The sequence below is a fragment of the Capsicum annuum genome, chromosome 1, assembly GCF_002878395.1.
Source record: "Capsicum annuum cultivar UCD-10X-F1 chromosome 1, UCD10Xv1.1, whole genome shotgun sequence".
NCBI classification, from domain to species: domain Eukaryota; kingdom Viridiplantae; phylum Streptophyta; class Magnoliopsida; order Solanales; family Solanaceae; genus Capsicum; species Capsicum annuum.
The window spans coordinates 11,510,275-11,531,857 of record NC_061111.1 but is presented as its reverse complement, the minus strand read 5'-3'; the positions used below and the strand labels follow the sequence as shown (position 1 = coordinate 11,531,857).

At 35.7% G+C, this 21,583-nt stretch overlaps 3 protein-coding genes across 4 annotated transcripts in view; 2 read left to right on the top strand and 1 right to left on the bottom strand.

Annotated features, from left to right (window-relative positions):
• The first annotated feature begins 3,931 nt into the window (after window positions 1–3,931).
• LOC107853166 (expansin-like B1) lies at window positions 3,932–7,212 on the top strand. The gene is made up of 4 exons (XM_016698173.2): window positions 3,932–4,132; window positions 4,674–4,783; window positions 5,440–5,751; window positions 6,767–7,212. Exons 1-4 carry the CDS (start codon window positions 4,003–4,005, stop codon window positions 6,965–6,967), a joined length of 753 nt encoding a protein of 250 aa, XP_016553659.1. The 5' UTR covers window positions 3,932–4,002; the 3' UTR covers window positions 6,968–7,212.
• Window positions 7,213–9,190: 1,978 nt separating this feature from the next.
• Window positions 9,191–11,663, top strand: LOC107868431 (expansin-like B1). The gene is made up of 4 exons (XM_016715121.2): window positions 9,191–10,224; window positions 10,657–10,763; window positions 10,851–11,162; window positions 11,341–11,663. The coding sequence occupies exons 1-4, from the start codon at window positions 10,074–10,076 to the stop codon at window positions 11,536–11,538; spliced, it is 768 nt and encodes a 255-aa protein (XP_016570607.1). The 5' UTR covers window positions 9,191–10,073; the 3' UTR covers window positions 11,539–11,663.
• A 228-nt stretch (window positions 11,664–11,891) lies between these two features.
• Window positions 11,892–21,583, bottom strand: part of LOC107868420 — a 13,625-nt gene continuing 3,933 nt past the window's right edge. Inside the window, exons 2-3 of one of the 2 annotated variants that reach the window (XM_047393766.1) lie at window positions 20,432–20,584; window positions 11,892–12,160 (exon numbers count right to left, since the gene is read on the bottom strand). In XM_047393766.1, coding sequence (XP_047249722.1) covers window positions 20,459–20,584 — 126 coding nt within the window. In that variant the 3' untranslated portion in view covers window positions 11,892–12,160; window positions 20,432–20,458. Of the gene's footprint in view, window positions 12,161–20,214; window positions 20,585–21,583 lie in introns of those variants that run through there. The other variant, XM_047393761.1, reaches the window with a different exon arrangement.

The window sequence follows — 21,583 nt, the reverse complement described above, 5'->3', positions numbered from 1 at the left end:
AAATAGCACCGAATCCTGTACGACTAGAAGAAATGTGTGAACATCTGGGATCCATTTTAAGGAGACCTTCTTGGCTACTAGCACCAGATTTTGCACGAAAAATTGTACTTGAAAATCCATCATATTTCTTCCTATAAAAATACCATAGTTCTATTTTATGTCTCTATCTCAATTAGTGCAGCACAGTAAATTTTTCATACAATGTACATTCAAATACATTTTTGTGTATTAATGAAAGATTCTCTTCATAAATTTACTATTTTGAAAGCTACATAATAATTTAGGAATTACTTTTTCCTTAATAATAGAAGATACTTTACATGATTATAGTTAAAATTCTATAATAGTGTACATCAAGAAATCACATTGACAAATTAAATGGATAAATTGTAGAATCAATAAAAGAGAAACTTACAACGAAGAATTCGATTTAGTTTGAGGTTTTCTCCGATGAACACAGCAAATGCACCTGCAATCACTATCCGAAGCTTCAATCTGCTAACACCGGTTGGGAGTTGGGACAGCACACAAATTAAGAGCAAAAATTAACAACGACCCATGTAAAGAAATGCATCGATAACAAATAGTCAACATACATTTCATCAGATTACTAAAACAAAAAAATCAATGCTCATAACCCAAAAAGATTAGCTAAATCTAGTGTTTTTGGATCAGTCTGAAAGAGGTGAATGCGATGGAACAAGGAAGGGAAGATAATGAACAGCAAGCACATGCAACTATACAGACCCAAAAATGGTAACAATGGGAATTACAAACCCAACAATTGTACAGACCCAACAATGAGTTACAACTCTTTTACCCCATTTTGTCTTCATTACTCCTTTACAGCAACAATGGGAATCACAACAATGAAAATTACATACCCAACAATTATAATTTAAAGAAACTAATAGAACTTTTCGATTGTACTCACAGACAATTGGAGCTATAAATTCACCCCCAAAAGAAATGGGTCTATTCGATTGATGAGAAATGTATTGCAACTCATTTACTCTATTTCCGTCTCATTTACTCCTTTACAACAAATGGGAAATGGGTACTTAGATTGATTGAGAAATGGATTTTCATTGATGAGAAGGGTTAGGGTTACGTTTTTTATGAGAAAGAAAGGGGGTCTTGATATTTTCTATTGAGAAAGAAAAAAATGATATTTTGACAGACTTATGAAATATTGTGGAGAGAATTAATAAGCGATGCAATAGATAATTTTTTTCATTAAGTATTGTCATAGATGTTTTTATGGCAATAATTTTAGAAAGCGTTGCTATATATATATATATATACCTATTGCAACGGTTCATTTTCAATAGCAACGGTCATAATGCTAATAGAACTATTATTTATGGCAACGGTTGAAAGCATTGCTATAAATATTTTATGGCAACGAATTTGCAACCATTGCTAAAAAATTCGTTGCCATAGGTCTAATTTATGGCAGTAGCTCAGAAATTATTTGCAAAGGGAGTAATTGATGTTTATTATAAAAGAATTCTTGCAGCTATGGAAATAATCTTGCTTTCAAGATCAATGAACATAGTAATTATCCTGGATACATTGCATTAGTTCCAATTAACCAAGGGGGTGCCACTGATATCCTGGCTATCCAACTTTATGAAGTACCTCCTCTTATTCTTCTTGAAAGAATAACAGTAATTTTTTAATCATCATTTAGTATCCGAATTTACTTGCTCGACTAATTGATGGAATTTGCATCGCATAGAGCTCATTTAAGGAGAAATAATTTTCACATAAAAAATAAATAAATTATTCTCATCATTCTTACAACACTCGAGACAGCTTGATTGGAAATAGAGAAATCTTATCCATCACACCATATATATTAATATCCTATATATGACACTCAAACTAATTGCCCGTGGCTTTTTTTTTTCCTCGTATATATAATTATTCGGTATTGAAATACATTGGCGTAACTAATTTAATTAGCTGAGAGTATGATCCATTAAAGAGGAAAGTATTCCTACAAAAGATTTTAATTTTTTAATTTTCAAGATCGCGCCTAATTAGACCTCTAATTAAAGATGGAGAGAAATCACATTCATTTCACCTCATCCTCATTGGTGGTAATAAAACTAAATACATAGCATTTTTTTTATCTAATCATTCGGTATCTAAAATTCACTGATTCAACTAATTCAAATTCGCACCATATTAAGTTTCAATTTAAAAAAAAATGGATTCTCTATAAAAAAAAAAATGAAAATCTTAGTAAAGAAAATTGAAAGAGATCTGATCCATATATATTCCATCACAACCCTTGTTGCAACTAAGGACTTACTAGTTAGTCATGCATGTATAATCATTTTTTATCAAGAATATAAGCTAAGCACTAAACAACTTTGGCTACAATTTTCCGGAGGGCATTATTAAACCTAATAATATCTAGCATTTAAAGCTAGCTTATTGAATTATAATAAAGCAGATCTAGATATATTTCATGACAAAATATATCTGAGGTTGATGATGCAGGAAAAAAACTACAAATGGATAGCAATGAGGAGGGCATATGGAGCTGTGTTTGACATCACTAACCCACCAAGTGGACCACTAATACTACGGATCCTAGTGACTGATCATGCTGGCAACATCATCAAATGGGTGCAGCCGGGCAGTCCAAAAAGACTATCATCCCTTCGTACCGGAAGCCTGGAACTATTATTCAAACTGACATTCAACTTTTTTGATGAACGTTATTACTAATTAATATTCCAAAACATGAAATAATGCTCCTAAATATTGGTCATCTCTTAATTAGATATATATATATATGCAGATGGCCTAATAAAGTTTATGTAAATACCTCAGCTATTATTGTTATTTTTTTAGGGTTTTAATAAGGCTTAAATTTGTGTAATCTAAACAATAAGTTGTTGAATAAAACACTTCTCCATTTTGTATTAGACGCTTTCTCTGGCCAACATATCCAATGTAGTCCGCAAAATGGGATTTGAAAAGAATAGGAGCAAAGTGTGTGCAGATCATACCTCTACCCAGAGGAGGTGAGGCAGAGATGTTGTTTTCGATAGACCCCAACTCAAAACAAAAATATGCCAAAAAAAGATTTTTCTGTCTTGCCAATTCTTTAAAGTTTAGAATAAAGAATATGTCCACCAAATGTTGTGCGTATAACTTTTCATTCATGAAGGAGAGCATTGGAGTAACTAGTAAAGTTGTTGTCATGTGACAAGGAGGACATGGATTCAAGCCTTAGAAACAGCCTTTGACGTTGATACAAGGTAAGGTTGTGTACAATATACCTTGTGGTGGGGCCCTTCCCCGAAATCTGCGCATAGCAAAAGCTTTAGTGTACCGGACTGCCTATATCTTTTCATTCTTAATTAAATATTTCGGGTTGGAGGCTTGAAATAGAATTACCTTTAGTAGGAGCTAGCATCTTTACCACCAAAACATTGCTCCTTCTGATCAAGAATTCAGAATAGTCAAGCCCCAGCACGGACACCTAAAACCTATAATTAGTCTTACCACTAATTAAGAACTCCAACTTTATGATACGACATGTTCTATAAAGTTCTAGTAATACGTAATTTAAATAATTATTTATATGACTTTTCAGAAGCACTAATCCACCTTTAAACAAAAATGGAAACAATAGACGCGTCTTAATAGTAACTGTAAAACAAAATTATATTAGGACGTAATTGCCATTATTTTCTCTTTTAGTGGTAGGTTTAATTAGGATCAATTTTAATTCAATCATCATGATACAAATAACAAATTCCAAAATTTTTAAATATAAAATCCTACTGTTTAATTCACCACTTGGTTTCCACTGGCCATAGTGGGAAGATATAGGTGGCAAAAAAATGGCCCTCCTTTCCTCATTTACTATACTATAAATATGGCAATTTCATCCTTGGAGATAATTCCCATCCCATAATTAAGTCTTTAATTTCTTCTTAATTAATCCACTTGTTCTCTTCATTAATCCTTTAATTAAAGATGGATTTCTCTCTTAAGCATTGTACTCTTCTAATTTGCCTAATCTTGATCTTGCCTGCTTTATGCTATAGCCAAACTTATGTATCAAAAGCAGGCTATTATAACACAGATGATGGCATGGGTAATCCAAGTAAGTTTCTATGTTGTACATCAACTGGTTTTGTAATTCTTTATAAATTTATTTTATGTTTTATGTTTTTTTTTAATTAAAAAATTAATTTTTTCACGTAAAAACTTGAATATAACACAGCAAAAAAGTTTTGAGGAGACATTTTCTTCGGTTCAAATTATAAAGGTACTATTGGCACATTTCAACTTTACATGCACCACCTCGTCTCCCACAAATCACACACATACTCTACCCCATTTTATATATTGAGAATAATTTCTGTTGTTTTCGATGGTTAAATTACATAAGTCATTTTCTGAATAAGAAAAATATTTTCCACGTACAATGAGGGAAATAAATCATTTTCCTTCGTAACTATCTCAACTCTTAACTTTATCGATTACCAAAAAAAAAAAAAAAATTCCATTAGAACAGTCTTCGATTTTCTAATGTTATTGTCAATCTTAAGTAAATGATTTTTTAAGGAAATCATTTTTCATTCGTCAATCAAACACTGAAAATATTATTTAATGATATATATACATTTGATAAATTGATTCAGAGGGAGCTTGTGGATATGAAGAATATGGAAGAACAGTGAACAATGGAGAAGTTTGTGCAGTGTCCAGGCGTCTATTCAAGAATGGTGCTAGCTGTGGTGGATGCTATCAGGTATATATATTTTACGTATAATCACTAAACTTTATCTACTTTAACAATATAGTAACAAAATTATGTTTTTGTATATTAAACTAAATGAACTTATAATTAATAATGCACGTTAGCATAAAATTATTATAAAAACTCATAGGTCAATTACTAGATTCACCTCTGAAATCTATGGAGATTAGTGTGTACTCAGACCTTATCCTATTTGGGTGGTAGAGAGACCATTTCCGATATATATATATATATATATAAGATTATCAGAACTGATTGGGAAAAAAATAACAAAAGTGAAAAAACCACGCCAAATGACTATAGAAAACATGACAAATTAAAGCATTCTGAAAAATTAAGAAAACTACAATAAAATAGTGTGATAGACCCCTACCCAAAGGTGAGGTAGAGAGACTGTATCCGATAGACCTCCGATTCAAAACAAAAACAGGCTAAAAAAAGATGTTTCTGTCTTGCCATTTCTTTAAAGTGAAGAAATAACGGCAAATGACTATAAAAAACATGACAAATTAAAGCATTCTGAAACAGTAACACAGTAACTACAACAAAATAGTATGATAATCAAAGTACAACTACAGAAGAAATACTACGACTATATATGCTTCTATTGCTCCTCAATTAATTATTTCATGATGATTTTTTTTCAGGTGAGGTGCAGGAATAAGGGATTATGTTCCCAAGAGGGAGTAAAAGTGATGGCTACTGATTATGGAGAAGGACATGGAACAGACTTTATATTAAGCTACAGAGGGTTTGCAAAATTGGCCAAGCAATCAAGCATGGCTCAGGTTCTTTTTGCAAAAGGGACAGTTGATGTAGAATACAGAAGAGTTTCATGCAGATTTGGATCAAATCTCATGGTTAAAATACATGAACGTAGCAAGTATCCAAATTACCTTTCACTAGTTGTTATGAACCAGGGTGGTGCTAGTGACATCCTTGCACTTGAAGTATATGAGGTACTCTCCCTACTTCCTAATTTAATTATAGTTAAATCTCTTCATAGTGACAATGTTTGAAATAAAAAATGGATTGTATTATAATCAGAGGCGGATTCAAGATTTTCAAAAAGGGATTCAAAATTTGAAGAAAAATTAATTAAAGGAGGTTCGACATCTTATATATATATATATAAAACATAAGTTTAGTGATGTATAAATAGTACTAATATAATTTTTCGTCGAAGGAAGTTCAATGAAACCCCATGCCAAAGGCCGGCTCTGCCGCCGATTGTATAGCAAGTTATTGTTATATATGATATATCAATAAAGTCAAATCTCTCTACAATGACGGTTGATATAACGGTTGATATAGATCTATACAGTCAAGTCTACGAGGTTAGCTCATAAAAACATGATTCATGCAACTTACTCAAGTTTGAACATATTATGATTGACTCGATTGTTTATATATTCACTTAGTTTATTTCGACCTTTCCAATTTAGTTCAACTAAAATTTAAGTTGATTTGGACTAATTATATGATCTCAAATTGTTATTACCTGCAGGGAGTGGATCAACCAAGATGCATATTCATATAGAAAGAGGGTCTAACGTTTATTCTTATATTGCTCAAACTTACTGACAAAGTTTCAGATCATGGTCTAATGTTTTTTCATAAAATTTTTAGTTTACTTCAAAAGGATCTTTCGACCTTGTTCAAAAAGTCCACAAATTATAACCCAAAAAAAAAAAGGATCACTTTAACGAAATTTCTGTAAGCAAATATTAAGTATAACAAAGTAGAGTTGAGGGGGGCTCGCTATGAACTATAGTTTAGCCCACTTTTGACCCAGCCCTTCTTAGCTCAAGTAACCTTTGAACATGTTAACGGCTTGCTCATTTTTAATTCAATTCATTTTAATCCGTCCCAATTCATCCAATAACAAAAGTTAGTCTTATGATTTTAGTAAAATTATATTATTTGAATAATCATTAGTGAAATTATATGTTTTTTCTTATATGGTTGATGTAGGAGGAAACAAGTTCATGGATATCAATGAGAAGGGCATATGGTGCAGTGTTTGATTTGTCAAATCCACCAGATGGAGATCTTCAAGTGAGATTTCTAATTAGTGCTGCTGCTGAGACCAAATGGGTGCAATCTGAAAGGGCTATAATTCCAGCTGAATGGAGTGTTGGTGAAACCATTGAGACTGACATTCAAGTTTCTTAAAGAAAATTTAATAATTAATAACATGATACTATATATTATATTGCCATTCTAGCTAGGCAATTATTAGTATTTCCTATGTATGTATCTATTAGTATTAGTAGCCTAGGTGGGATAAACTTATGTCACGTGTGATGAGTAGGCGCTAGGGTCTTTGTATTGATTATTATGATGGCATTACTCATATATAGATGTAACGCTTAGAATGTTATTTATAATAATATGAATAAAATTGTCCCTTTTCAGTATCAGTATTTTTTCTTAAATAATATCTACTACTCAAAAATGTCATTTCATACGTTTTGAGAACCCTCGCGAATGGTGAAAGAGAATGCATATACAAAGGAGAAGAGAAGAATCCTAAAAATGAAATGCAACGAACAGTCATTTCTCACTTCAAAATAGATATAATTAGTTGTTGTTATAAATTTGACACAATTTATTTAGTGGTAAAAATTGAGATCATGAATTTCATGGAAGTTCAAAGGGGCGGTGGTCAGGTAGGAAGGGGGTGAGGGGACTTTGCAAGCGATTCCTTTACTTGAAAATAAATTCGAATTGTTCAAAATTTTATGATTTTTTTTTTTTTTTAACATTCTACCTTATGGTAATAAATTTTGAGATTACTAAACAGTGAGAAATTTAAAAAATCTTACATTAACCTTGAATATTTTATTAAAAGATTACATAAGTATTTGTGAATGGCATAAATGAGTGAAAGGTGGCTCTTAACATCATTTTTAGTATGTTTTTCTTTGTCGTCTGAATTATCACTATAATAGTTTGCAATTAATAGCTTCCGCATGACGGTCTCTCGATTTCGAACCCAACATTTTATGCTGTAAGATATTCCTAAAAAATTGCAAATTTAAGCTTGATGGAAGAGCCGATAAAGTCAAGGCCGAGGCCGGTGAACTCATCCCCACCCTCTCTAGCTGGATGATGATAGAGCTTTAATCTCATAGGCATATCACTATGTATTGATTCCTTCTAGGTCATTTGAAACTACTATCCTAGGTCCAACTTCACAAATTCAAATACATTAATCAAGGTAATTTGTGAAAATCATTCCTCTCAAAAGTACGATAAAATTGGAGCGAAAGATTTGAAATCATGTTTTCATTGACATGGAAAGAGAAGAAGACTTTATTGGAAAGAAGTTCCTTCACTTTGAAACTGAAAGTAAGATAGTCCACCAATTTTAAACAAATAGAGACAACCTTAATTTGATATGTGTCAACGTTTAATATTTTAAAATTTTAACAATCATCTGGACTTTGATGAGTCCAAGGAATGGGAATTACGTTAGGCTTGACTCCTATCATATTTATTCATTTAAAAAAGGGTAAAAGGTTAAATCGACCAAACATATAACTACAAACAGCTCTAAAAATTATACAAATACACAACTTATATTTCTAATATTACAAAAAATCTCAACTCCCTAAACATATTGCAAAAATACCAACATATACACAGAATGCTATATATATGTCGGCTATGTTATGTATATTAATAGGGAGAGAGTAAAGTAATTAAAAAAGTGGGAGAGAGTATAATTACTTCCAAAAAGGTTGGTATTTATGTTACTTCATACATATTCTTTCCTATTAGCAACAAGTTTTTTTTAACTTAGAAAATAATTACAATTTTAATATCTTTATTTAATTGAATTATACATTTTAACTTGCCGGAATATTTACTATGGCAATTTCAGAAACGTAATGCTTTATATATAATTGTTAGCCTCATCGCACTAATAGACCGCTATTATATTAAAATTAGGCGCATATTTTTAATATTGTTAGCAATGAATCTCCCCCTATTATAATGGATAAAGCCACCATTCCAAATTGGGGAGAATAAGACCAACAATAGCTCTTTAATTTCTTAAATATGAACAAAAGTTTTTTGAGTAATTTGCCATATATAGAATTGGTACTTATAAGTATGATTCTGTTGTGAAATAGAACATGAAAATTCACAGAAAAGTAAATGAGCACAAAAGGTTGGTATGCAAGACTAGAGTTGAATCTCACCTCTGTTAGCTATCCTTTTTGTACTTAGTTATCCAGACGTATGCATGACCTCGATATAGAATAGAGCTAGTAAGCTAGAGTAAAAGTAATAGGGTTAATAACTTGAAACTATAGAAGTTATAAAAATCTTTATGATATTTATGAATTAGTTTTTTAAAGGGTGTGCCAAGTTAAGAACATCGGTTATTTAAGAATGGAGGGAGTCAAAATTTGCAAGAATTGAGAACGTTTTGATAGTTTTTTACAAAGTATGAGGTTTTCGATTTACCAGAAAACTACCCCTCCGTTTTGTTTAGTTGGGTTTCTTTTTAAAAATATTTGTTTTAATTTAGCTGGTCCTTTTATGAAATCAAGAAAATTTTATTATGTTCTTCCAATATTACCCTGTTCCTTTTATGAAGTCAAAAAAATATATATATATATTATGTTCTTCCAATGTTACCCCTTCATTAAATCATTCAGCAGGGTGTATATACTCAAATTTATATTTTCAAACCCTTAATAAATATTTTCTTAAGGAGAATGTTAAGTCAACAACGACAAACTATTTTGAAACGGAGAACATTTACAATTTTTAAAATCGAAATTATCCAAACAAAATTTCAACTATCAAACAGGCTCATAGAGTCAAAGAAGAAACTTTTTACACAACGCGTAAATAGATATTCATTGCCCCAAATAAGAGTTTGAAAACATCTCAAATAGGCCAAATCTTGGATTTTAATCGATATTAAAGTGGTTAAGCAACATATAAGTAAAGCTTATTTGTATACCTGTCTATCATTAGTAAGAAATTCTGTAAAAACATCATTAAACAATCCAAATTAAAAGGAAGTCAAAACAGAATGTAGAATGTTCATCTAATTACAGCCTAAGGTCACAAAATTATAAGCTAATCTCTATGATCCACTTGGTTTCCATTGTCCATAGTGGAAATTACAAGGTGGCTAATAACCATTACTGCCTAACTTCACTATCTCTCTATAAATACACAACTATATTGAGCTTTCCAAATTCAAATTAAGTCTTATTTTCTGATCATTATTAATTAATCACCTCTTTTTTCAGAAATGATTTGTCAAATTGAAAAATGTTCCATTCTTGCACTTTGTTTCCTAATTCTCCTGCCAATTCTTTGTTCCTGTGATGGAATTGGTGTTGACACATCCGTAACTGCTAAGGCATCTTTCTATGGAAGCATTGGCCACTTAGTCAAACCAAGTATAATTTCTCTTAACACCTTTCGTTAAAGAGATATTATCCGTATACAGATTGCGAAAATGCAGTCAAATTCCTTCGGGATACAATAAAGTATCCAAATTGTAGGAAATTTCTATATTTATTCACAGCAAAGACCAGGCCATTTTACACAAATACTTTATTACATAAATAACGTCTGTTTTATTCAATAACATACTCAGTGAAACTCCACAAGTGGAGCCTAGGGAGGGGGTATGGTGTATCTAAACTTCATCCCTGCCTCGCGGAGGTAGAAAGGATGTTTCTGAAAGAATCGGTCATTCAAAACTTTGATTTTAAATATTGTAAAATGAAAAATAATAAGTAATAATAAGACCTTTATTAAAGGTCCAGCCCAAGAACAAGTCATGTATACACTAGATACAAACTACAACTAACAATTTTTGCATTCAGGTGGAGCTTGTGGCTATGGAGAATATGGAAGAACAGTCAACAGTGGCGCGTTTTGCGGTGTCTCTAAGCTATACAGCAATGGCACTTCTTGTGGTGCATGCTATCATGTAACCAAATTCTAGTCCACAACATTTTCTGAGCTCAACTAGATTGCAATTTACAATCTTTTCGCGTAATGAACGTTCTTTTTACAGGTGAAATGCAAGCACCCAGAGTACTGCAATGAAGAGGGGACGGACGTGGTGGTAACAGACTCAGGTGAAGAGAATGCAGAGTTCATTCTCAGCTTTAGTGCCTACGCGAAATTAGCTAAGCCTTTAATGGTTGCAAAGCTAGTCGCGGAGGGTGAGGTTGATATAGAGTATCAAAGAGTACCTTGCAAGTATGCAACTGGTGCACATCTCATGGTTAAAGTTCATGAGAGCAGCAAGTTCCCTAACTACTTAGCTATAGTACTCTTAAACAAAGGTGGACTAAGCGATATCACGGCTATTGAAGTTTGGGAGGTAACTTTTCTTCTACCTCACATCTTTCAAAAGTTTGAAAGGAGTAATACGGTCAGTGAGCATTCATATAGACGCCCCCAACTTATTTAGGACCGAGACATATAATAAGGTTACATTCATTCTGAACTCACCGACTCTAGATACAAAAATTAACTTTGTGAAATTTGTACAAACACAGGAGTCTCACAAGCAATGGAAGTCAATGGTGAGGATATTTGGTGCAGTATGGGCTGTTTCAGATCCACCAAAGGGAGCATTGAAGTGCAGGTTTCAAGTGAGGGGCAGTGCAGGAGTGGTGTGGGTGCAGCCCAAAAAATTAATTCCTAGTGATTGGAAGGCTGGAATTCTCATTGACACCTTCATTCAACTTACTTAAAATCACTCACCACCAAACTTACTACTACTGCTTTATGCACTACTTGTACTATTGAAAACACATACATCTTCAGTACTCTGTGTAGCTTGAATCAATAAATTTGATGCTGGTACTCAAGTTTGATATTGGATTATGTGGCTTAATAGAATCATCTTAAAAACTTAAAGCCATACTGGAATATTAGGAGTCCGGGATGCGTAAATACATATAGTCCGAGCAAAAAGCTGTTCATATAGCATTCGAGTTAGCCACGGAAATACTGCATCCTACAATAGAGATGCAAATATAACATCATGCTATTATATGCAAATTGCAACTAAAAAGAGAAATAATGCAACTAGACTCATGCAGGGGGTGGAAAGCAAATTAACTTGTTCAAACACATTTAAGATCACACAAAAAGGCCGAGTACTACTGCAAAATTTCCAGTTCTGACTATAGGATCATAGGAGTCAGCCATACAAGAGCTTTATGTTTCCATGAACAACACCCTATACTATCTAGCATATCAAACTAAACAAGAAGAATAAGCACTACTCTTCCAGAGGCGAACATCCTACCAGAACAATCTGGAGCTCCTCAAAGGCACCTCTTCACCTTGATCTTGTCATCAGTCATAAACCTGATCAACAGAACAGTTGTAATGGTAAGAAAACTCCATCAAGGGAGGAATTTTATCTGCCGCAAAAAACACAATATGGAGCATTCTCTTATCCTTATGATAATAGACGACATTCTGGACATACAAATTGGGGGGAACAACTGTGATTGATGTATCGTCCTACATTTCCATAGCGAGCTGCACCAATGGACAATGGTATAACCACCCTCCTCTTTTTTTTTTTTTTGGAGATAACCACCCTCTTCGACTAACTCATCTTGTCCAGAAGAGTCGACAGTACAACCACTGTAGTTCTGACCAATATCAAAAAGATATTCGTACTTTCCAATTCTTCTTTCCGCTTCTGTGTCCTCAAGAAGTTGTCCTGCATACTCACAGATAAAGGTTCCTGAAGAGATATAAGTTAGAGCTCTCACATCCCAGCCCCTTGTATCTGTCTTGAAGATCTCCACTGGAATTTTAATACCATGTTGGCTCAATATATTATATAGCATGAAGGAGGGCACTTAGAGGAGTGTCGGGATTTTAGCTATTGTAGACGTTTTAAGGTAGAAGAGGTTAGACAGGCTGTTCGCAGAATGCGAAGGGGTAGGGCGACGGGGCCGGATGAGATACCGGTCGAGTTTTGGAAGTTCGTTGGAGAGGCTGGTCTTAGGTGGTTGACGGGATTGTTTAATGAAATCTTCAAGACGGCAAAGATGCCCGAGGCTTGGAGGTGGAGCACCATGATACCTCTCTATAAGAATAAGGGGGACATCCAGAGTTGCAACAACTATAGGGGATTAAGTTATTGAGTCACTCTATGAAGATCTGGGAGAGAGTGGTCGAGGTGAGGCTGAGACGGATAGTGTCTATTTCAGAAAACCAGTTTGAATTTATGCCTGGCCGCTCGACGACGGAGGCAATTCACCTGGTACGGAGGTTGGTGGAACAGTATAGGGAGAGGAAAAAGGACCTGCACATGGTGTTTATCGACCTGGAGAAGGCCTATGACAAAGTCCCCAGGGAGGTGCTTTGGAGATGCTTGGAGGTGAGTGGAGTACCGTTGGCATATATCAGAGCAATCAAGGATATGTATGATGGAGCGAAAACTAAGGTGAGGACAGCGGGAGGAGACTCAGAGCATTTCACGGTCCGGACAGGGTTGCATCAGGGATCTACTCTTAGTCCCTTTTTGTTTGCAGTGGTGATGGATGTGTTGACGCGGCGTATTCAAGGGGAGGTGCCGTGGTGTATGCTTTTTGCAGACAATGTAGTTTTGATAGATGAGACTCGAGGGGGTGTGAGTGACAAATTAGAGGTGTGGAGGCAAACCCTTGAGTCTAAAGGGTTCAGGGTGAGCAGAAGCAAGACAGAGTATGTGGAATGCAAGTTTAATGACGTGAGGCGGGAGAATGAGGTAGTAGTGAAGCTGGAATCACAGGAGGTAGGTAAGAGGGAGAGTTTCAAGTATCTCGGGTCCGTGATCCAGAGTAACGGTGAGATTGACGAGGATGTCTCGCACCGTATTGGGGCGGAATGGATGAAGTGGAAGCTCGCGTCGGGGGTGCTGTGTGATAAGAAGGTGCCGCCTAAGCTTAAAGGCAAATTCTACAGGGCGGTAGTCCAGCCGGCCATGTTGTATGGAGCGGAGTGTTAGCCAGTTAAGAACTCCCACATCCAAAAGATGAGGGTGGCAGAAATGCGGATGTTGCGCTGGATGTGTGGGCTGACTAGAGGGGATAGAGTTCGGAATGAGAACATCCGGGAGAAGGTTGGTGTGACACCAGTGGAGTGCAAGATGCAGGAAGCCCGATTGAGATGGTTCGGACACGTGAAGAGGAGGGGCGTGGATGCCCCGGTCCGTAGGTGTGAGAGGCTAGCGTTGGATGGTTTTAAGCGGGGTAGGGGTAGGCCGAATAAGTACTGGGGTGAGGTGATTAGGCGAGACATGGAGCAGTTACAGCTCACCGAGGACATGACCCTAGATAGGAAGGTCTGGAGGACGCGAATCAGGGCAGTAGACTAGGGCCAGTCTGAGTCGCTAGTATAGGGAACTACTTGGTGGGGCTTTATTCCTGTTAGGAGTCCGTGTCCCATGTTTTATTATGAAGCTGTGTGCTTTCCTCTGTTTTATATTACTTATAGGTGTCGTATTTATGTTATGTAATCTTGTAACCTTGTAACCTTGTGTTGTGCTTTACTATGTGTTTGTGTGGTACCGCGTGTCTCGAGCCGGGGGTCTATCGGAAATAGCCTTTCTACTTCTTCAGAGGTAGAGGTATGGACTGCGTACATCCTACCCCCCCAGACCCCACCAGGTGGGAATACACTGAGTTTGTTGTTGTTGTTGAAGGAGGGCACTAACAAAGAGGCTCTATTTCAACAATAGACTCGTTACGATTGTAAGGGATCTCGCCTCCATTTTTAACTGCACATAAGCACCTCTTGGAATCAGAACATCTACCAATACAATCACCGCTTTTAGGTGAAGCGGGGTGGAAACCAACTGGATACAACATCTTCTTAATGTACTTGAATGGTGGGGGTTTCTCACCATCAATCGTGTTTAGAGCTGTTATAGGTAGTGACTCCTTTTCTGTAACATCATGTACGCAAAAACCATGCCGCACTTCAGAACTTTTTGATAACTGGACTCCCTCTCCAAGTAACCTCTGGTTGTCCGGGCATACTCACCAACTTGAACATAAATACCATCTTACCATGTTGCCCTCGTTCTGTCCAATAATTTTCAACAGTATAAGCCATCATAAACATAAGTTGTCACCACAACCCACTGAATTCAGAAGTCCTGGTGTCCTTAAACCCACGAATCACCCAAACAGGATTCCTTCTAGCTATGCAAACCACATTTCCACCTTGACCAGAATAAATCAGCTCATGAGCATCTCCCACATCATCATCATAGGCCCCTAAGGGAAAAATACTAGTTGCAACCAGCAGTCCAATGTCCATGAAATCAATACCAGCCTGATATAAGTGATGAACTCTCCCACAAGAGCAAACTCAACCCTGTATTGGAACGCACCTCCAACCCTTTCCTGTTTCTTTGACATTTTTTGCTGCTTGAAGATCAATCCTTATGATTTTATCTTTCTTCTCGGACTTTGATTCTTCCCCTTGCAAGATTTTTCTACAGTTAGAATAAAACAGACAGAGTTTCTCTAACTCTACTACGAGCCACACTGCGATTGAAACTCTTTGGACCATAAGGTGGTCAAGTCACATCAAACACATACTTCCCCTGTAATCCTCAGGTAGTGCTTCACAATTCAAATTACGAGTACCATAATTGTTGGCAACAGGTGCACTTGAATATCCTGGCACAGCTTCACCAACAAAACCTGATTTACTCCTGCCAAACAGTTTCTCGAAATTTTGTTTTAGGAACACTTTTTTCTGGCAACACCAAAGGATTTCTGTCGATACATGTTAGGCTTTTGAACTTGGCTTCTATTCATCAGGCCATCTAAACTACTTCCCTTCTTCATCCCCCAGTCAGCGGATGTCTCAGCCATCAGACCTTGCCCAATTGGCTTAGGAATTTGACTTCTGCCTCCATGGAGAATAAGGCTCATCCATCAACCCATGCACCATTAGCCTAATAATTTTATCTCCAGAACCAAAACCATGTCTTGCATTTGTCGCTTATTCACGTTTATTCAGTGAATTTACAACAATCTCCTTCCGCACAATTTTTCCTGTATTGCCATTCTCCTTTTTTGTCACCATCTCTGGCAACATTACGGTTCTTTCAAGTTGGCTCCTTCCAACATAGTTATCTTGGACATTTTCAGGGTCTTCAAAGTGAACAGTTCCTCTTTCCGTTAAGCTACATTTAAGATCATACTTATAAGAAGCTTATGTGTGATTGCACAAAAAGGCTGAGCACTGGTTCAAAATTTTCAGTTCTCATTAGGATCATACAAGTCAGCCCGTACAAGCTTATGTTTCCAGGAATATAGACACCCTATACCATATAGCATATCAAACCAACCAGTGTTCATGGAAGCGTGATGCGGAAAAAAGCGACAAAGGCTTCACATCACGCATTATGTGATGCGTGATACGATGCGACCGCATCACTGAAGTGAAGCGCAATTTAATAGAAAAAAGACCTAATAGAGGACCCAAACAATAAGTTATAACTGAAAAGACCTCAACTATATAATCAACAATAAAGTCAATATATATAAGCAAAAGTTCAAATGAAACACCAAGATCACAGGTTTGATCACTGAAACACCTGATGCGAAACGAATAAAACAGTTCAACAAAGTAGCAAAACAAACCCCAAAAAAAAAAAATCTAATCTAAATTAATAATGGTTCAATCTAAAGCTCTTCTAGTTCATCAAGATTGTCCAAATCTTTTATTCCTTTAGTATCAACATATGCTCATCATCTTCAACTTCCTCATCTCCTTTTGAAGTAGCAACTTCTTTTCCCTTATTGTGTGAGCTTGAAGTACTACTCCTTAAACTATAACGGCGTTCTTCAAGTCCACTTGCCTCTGCAACAACATTCCAAGTGAAATCAGTATCTCCATCAAAATTTATTCATCTTCAGCATTCTCAATTCCAATTAGTCATTCATTGGCATCATCAATGTTGTCCAAGCTAATAGATTAAATCTATTGCGAGCGTTGTAACGACGCCTCAATGTCCTGTTGTATTTTATGAACACCAAGTCTCTGAGGCGCTTTAGAGTTAGACAATTCCTCTTTTTGGTATAGAAGTATAAAGTCAAGACAATTGAGATATAATATACTTATCTCAATATACTAAAGCTTTTCTGTAACTCTTATGTGTCCGAACACGCTCCAATTTCTTTCACACCCAAGTGAGCTATAAGTTAGACCCAAAATTCTAATGATGAACTTTTGGAACTCTGGAGTTTCTGAGTCATAAAGCCTCCACCATTCAACTATTAAAGTAAAGTAATTATTCAAAATTGGTAACTATTTAGAAAAAACTTAAAGTGTTAATTTAATAGAAACATAGAAGAAGTCATTCACTTGGTGACTTCTTGTCTCTATCTTATGGCGGTTGGTATTCCAAAAAGTACCTCAGCACTTTGGTAAGAACCAATCTGATTGGTTATTTTATCTTCAATATCTTCATCACCAACCATCTTTGTAATGCACGTATGGAATCCCATCGTCAAACTCTTATTCAATAAATCATCCTTACGATTCTAATAGAGTGATGGGTTCAAGATATATACCAGTTGCACGCAGCGGTTAACGGAATTGATCACTCCATATTTTATCGATGATCTCAAAAACCTTTGCATATTTATGCTTCTCGGTAAAAGAAAAAATTAATAGCCTCTTTCGCCTTACTCATCGCTTCATAAATGTAACACATTGATGGTTTTGCCTCACTATCTACCAAACGAAGAACTGTAACCAGGGGACCACATACTTTATGAGCATAAACAACATTGTTCCAAAAGTGGAAAGAAACCATTATCCATGCAACTTCTTTTCCTTAACACTTCTTTTACAAATTTATTATTATTCCATTCTTCTGAAATGAACATGGTTCTCAAATTCTTCTTTCGCTTCAACATCTTCTACAAGGTCAAAAAAGCAGTAACAAATATAGTCTTGCCAGGTTTCACCAAGTTTCTTTGATTAGTGAATCCTCTCATCATATTCAACATCAAAGGCCTTTGAACAATGTAAGATTGCACCTTAACTGCCTTAGTGAAAACACCTTGAAAGGGTCTTTGCTTGAAAATATCCCCGAATATCAAATTCACACAATGGGCTGCACATGGAGTCCAATATATGTGCGAGAACACTCCTATCATCATAGAACCCGCCTTAATATTTTCAGTTGCATTATCTATAACCACTTGAACAGCATTCTCCGATCCAATCTTCTCTATGGCACTCTTAACAAAGAGAACATTTTGATGGAATCAACGGACGAGTCGCTGGCATTAGTTGACTCAAGAAATAAGCTTACTCTTGGAGAATTCACCAACACATTTATGATCATTTTTTCGGTTCTTGTTGTCCACTTATCCATTATAATGGAATATCCAAACTTGTTCCATTCCACCCGATGCTCCTCCACAATTTTGTCTTTTCCACTTCTTTATTCAGATAAGTGACACTAACCTCATGATAAGTAGTGGCTTCGTCCCCGAACCATATTGGCCTATGGCCTCGATCAAGTCTCCAAAAATGTCATAATTGACACAATTGAAGGGCAGCCCTGCATCATACAGCCACCGTGAAAAGGCTGCAACCACTCGATCCCTCAAAATTCCCTTGGCACGGCCTGCAAATACTTACCACTTTTCCCAGAACCATTTGCTGGCTTCAACGGGAAGTGACAATCTATTGGACCCTTCGTACCGGTTGATCCATAACTTGAAAAGACTGATGCATTTTGTGATTGTTCTTGTGATTTTGAAGGAAGTGACTAATCAACAGTTTCTCCTTCTTCCATTTCATCATCATCACCATCAAGATTAGTAACTTACGTGGAGATAACATTTGATATTTTAGGTCCTGTTTTCGCTCAACATACTCTTTAATTTCTTTTCTCACAGCATCAGGACACATTTTAAATTGTTGCACATCACTACAATTACCAATAAGATGTTTATGGTGAAAAACTCCACCATTAAAAGTCAAGCCACAAAAAATACATGTAACTTTGTTCCTATTGGTCTCACTTGCCCTTTTACCAAATTTCCAAGCTGAATCAGACATTTAGATTGTTGTAAAGAAAGCATAAAAAACAAATCAAACAAAAGTCGCAATAAAAGAGAAAAAAAAGCAACTGAGGAAAAAAAAAATTAAGGAAAAGAGAGGGAAAAAAAACAGAGCATCGGAAGCGAAAAGAGAAGAAAAGAAACTGGTCGAGACAAACAGAAAAGAAAGAAGAAAAAGAAAAACTACCTTACCTTAACGATCATTTCTTCAGTAAGTCGCCTTTTCGGTCAAGAAGAGAAAAAGTCGAAGCTTCAGCGTAGTCGAAGTCGTGAATAAGATAGAAAACCCTAAAAAATTGTATATGTAAAATCACGACTATTCTTAAACTAAAAAGTTTAACCCGACTCTTTTTTTCATTTAAAAGTAGCCCTAAAAAACACAATGCAAGCGCATCACCTCGCATCACACATCAGAGGTGGATGCACCCGCTTCTCGCAGATGGCACCGCATCAAGAACTCAAATTGTTGAGTCAACATCGGCGCATTATGCGCTGCTGATGCGACCGCCTCCAAGAAAATTGTATCAAACTAAACAAGAAGAATAAGCACTACTATTCCAGTGGCGGTAAAAAAAAAAGACAATGAGATGTAACTCTACTATCAACTTCAACAGCTATATTTTACATATCCTAGTACATCCTCCTAACAATCTGGAGCTCCACAAAAGCACCTCTTCACCTTGATCTTGCCATCAAAGTCATAATACACTATCACAAAGTTCTTCTAAAAAAAGTGCAACAGTTATTGATCAAAATTTAGTTCCATACAAAAGTAAAAATGAACATGAGTTAATGTAATATTCTTTAATCCTCCCAATATTGTCAGGAAAGTCTCCCCACGTTGAGCATGTGTGTTAATATCAACTATAAATTATGTTTACCAATGAAATAAATGGTTGGTAGATATAAAATGGAAGAATTTTCTCAACAAAATATAAACTTGTGGGTCAATTTTTTAATTTGAAAAATTCCAAATCATGATATGAAATTCCCAAATCAAGCTTTTTGGAGAATTTCGAATTTTATCTCAGGATTTCAATAAATTAGATGAAATCGCATGCCCAAACGCTGATCTCATCTCATGATTTCAAATTACAAGATGAGATTGCATGTCCAAGCACCTACTTAGTCTAATTTACTTTCATGTCAAGATGATCTATAGTTATACCATTTTCCATCTCATTTACTTTCATGTCAACTTGGTTCGCAATTTTGCCAGTTTATGGAGGTTGAATGAATGACGTAGACTTGAAATTATTGATTTTCATTTTAAGCATTTGGAAATTATTTTTCCAGAGAACTTTGATTTTAATACGATTTCGGTTCGCCTAACAGATAGATATTTCCCTTGCATTACTTATCACACTAAATAAATAACCCTTACAGAGAAGAGCAACATTTTGTAACTATAATGGAGTTTATACATAGATTTGATATCAAAGAGTAACTTGATCATAGTCTGAAGAGCCATAAAGATACTAGATTATACAAGCGCAAGAGCAACAACACATCAAATCGGAGAGACTTCAACTGTACGTACCCTTTTCCATAATAAATATTATACATCCTATCTCATGACAGGCCACAGTGTGACTCCAGCCGGTGGCAACTGTGGCCGAATCACAGGAACTCGCTTCACAATGGAGAATGCTTCGTTAAGACGTGCAGCACGGCTTGTGAACTGAGAGATATTCTGTGCATAAAAAAGAAAATTTAATCAAGACATTTATATTTTCCAGTAAGAAAGAACAGATACGGACGCATTAGTGGACTTGGGTCATGCATGCATATATTCTTAAGTTACTATGACTTTAACCATGAAGAAGCCGCATTACAATCAATTTCTGGAAGACCACATCTGTTAGCGTGAGGAGGGAGGAAGAAAAAAAGGCATGTTGAATTTTGTATTTTTTAAGTTGCGCAGCTTTCTCAAGTTCTTTCATTTCAAGAGCAAGTACGTTAACCGTAGCGACCGATAGAAAGTAGAGCTGATCTCAATGGTTACACAAACAAGGAAAACCAAACCCAAGAAAATTAAAGACATGGCATGTTTATGATGTGACTATAGTAAACATCAACTACACCCTAACAGATTTGTCAAGTTTTCTTTTCTCTCTTTTTCTTTCCCATACCACTTATATCCTTTTTGATTGATTTGGCAAGGAGGAGAGGCCTAGAACGGGGGAAATATGAGTAACGGTTAGGGAAAAGAGGTATCCTTTTTTAATGGCAAGGGAGATCTCAATGACAATTGCGTCCAGAATTTTTTGACTATTAACATGGTAAGACCATTAAAGCTTTGGTAGCTCGTATACGTAAAATAGGTAGACTAAGGTATGCTATGACTTTTGTTCCTGAAAAGGATTGGTATCTGTTTCTATGTACTATTTTGTTTGAACTATGCGGAGCTGATGATGCCTTTTGACTTTACAATTTTACCCGATGAATCATTTTGGGAACTTTGAAAGCCATCGAAGATTCAATATAATGTATATTCTTTATTCATGTGTATCATCCCTCAACACCGCACAATAAAACTACAGTCTGGAGCCACATTCAACTTGCATAGTAAAATACAAGTAAACCATAAGACCGACCATACCAATAACTAAAATGGAATGATGGCCAACACTAACAGTATTGAATAAACTACTAACCTTGTCATCAACAGTTACTTTGAGCTGCAATGCTG

What these genes read in the sequence shown, in the direction of transcription:
- LOC107853166 (XM_016698173.2), top strand. Translation starts at nt 4,003, where the DNA reads ATGGATTTCTCTCTTAAGCATTGTACTCTTCTAATTTGCCTAATCTTG. An exon ending in GCTGTGGTGGATGCTATCAG is followed by an intron (nt 4,784 to 5,439) that starts GTATATATATTT and finishes ATTTTTTTTCAG; the next exon opens with GTGAGGTGCAGGAATAAGGG. An exon ending in TTGCACTTGAAGTATATGAG is followed by an intron (nt 5,752 to 6,766) that starts GTACTCTCCCTA and finishes TGGTTGATGTAG; the next exon opens with GAGGAAACAAGTTCATGGAT.
- LOC107868431 (XM_016715121.2), top strand. Translation starts at nt 10,074, where the DNA reads ATGATTTGTCAAATTGAAAAATGTTCCATTCTTGCACTTTGTTTCCTA. An exon ending in CTTGTGGTGCATGCTATCAT is followed by an intron (nt 10,764 to 10,850) that starts GTAACCAAATTC and finishes TTCTTTTTACAG; the next exon opens with GTGAAATGCAAGCACCCAGA. An exon ending in CGGCTATTGAAGTTTGGGAG is followed by an intron (nt 11,163 to 11,340) that starts GTAACTTTTCTT and finishes GTACAAACACAG; the next exon opens with GAGTCTCACAAGCAATGGAA.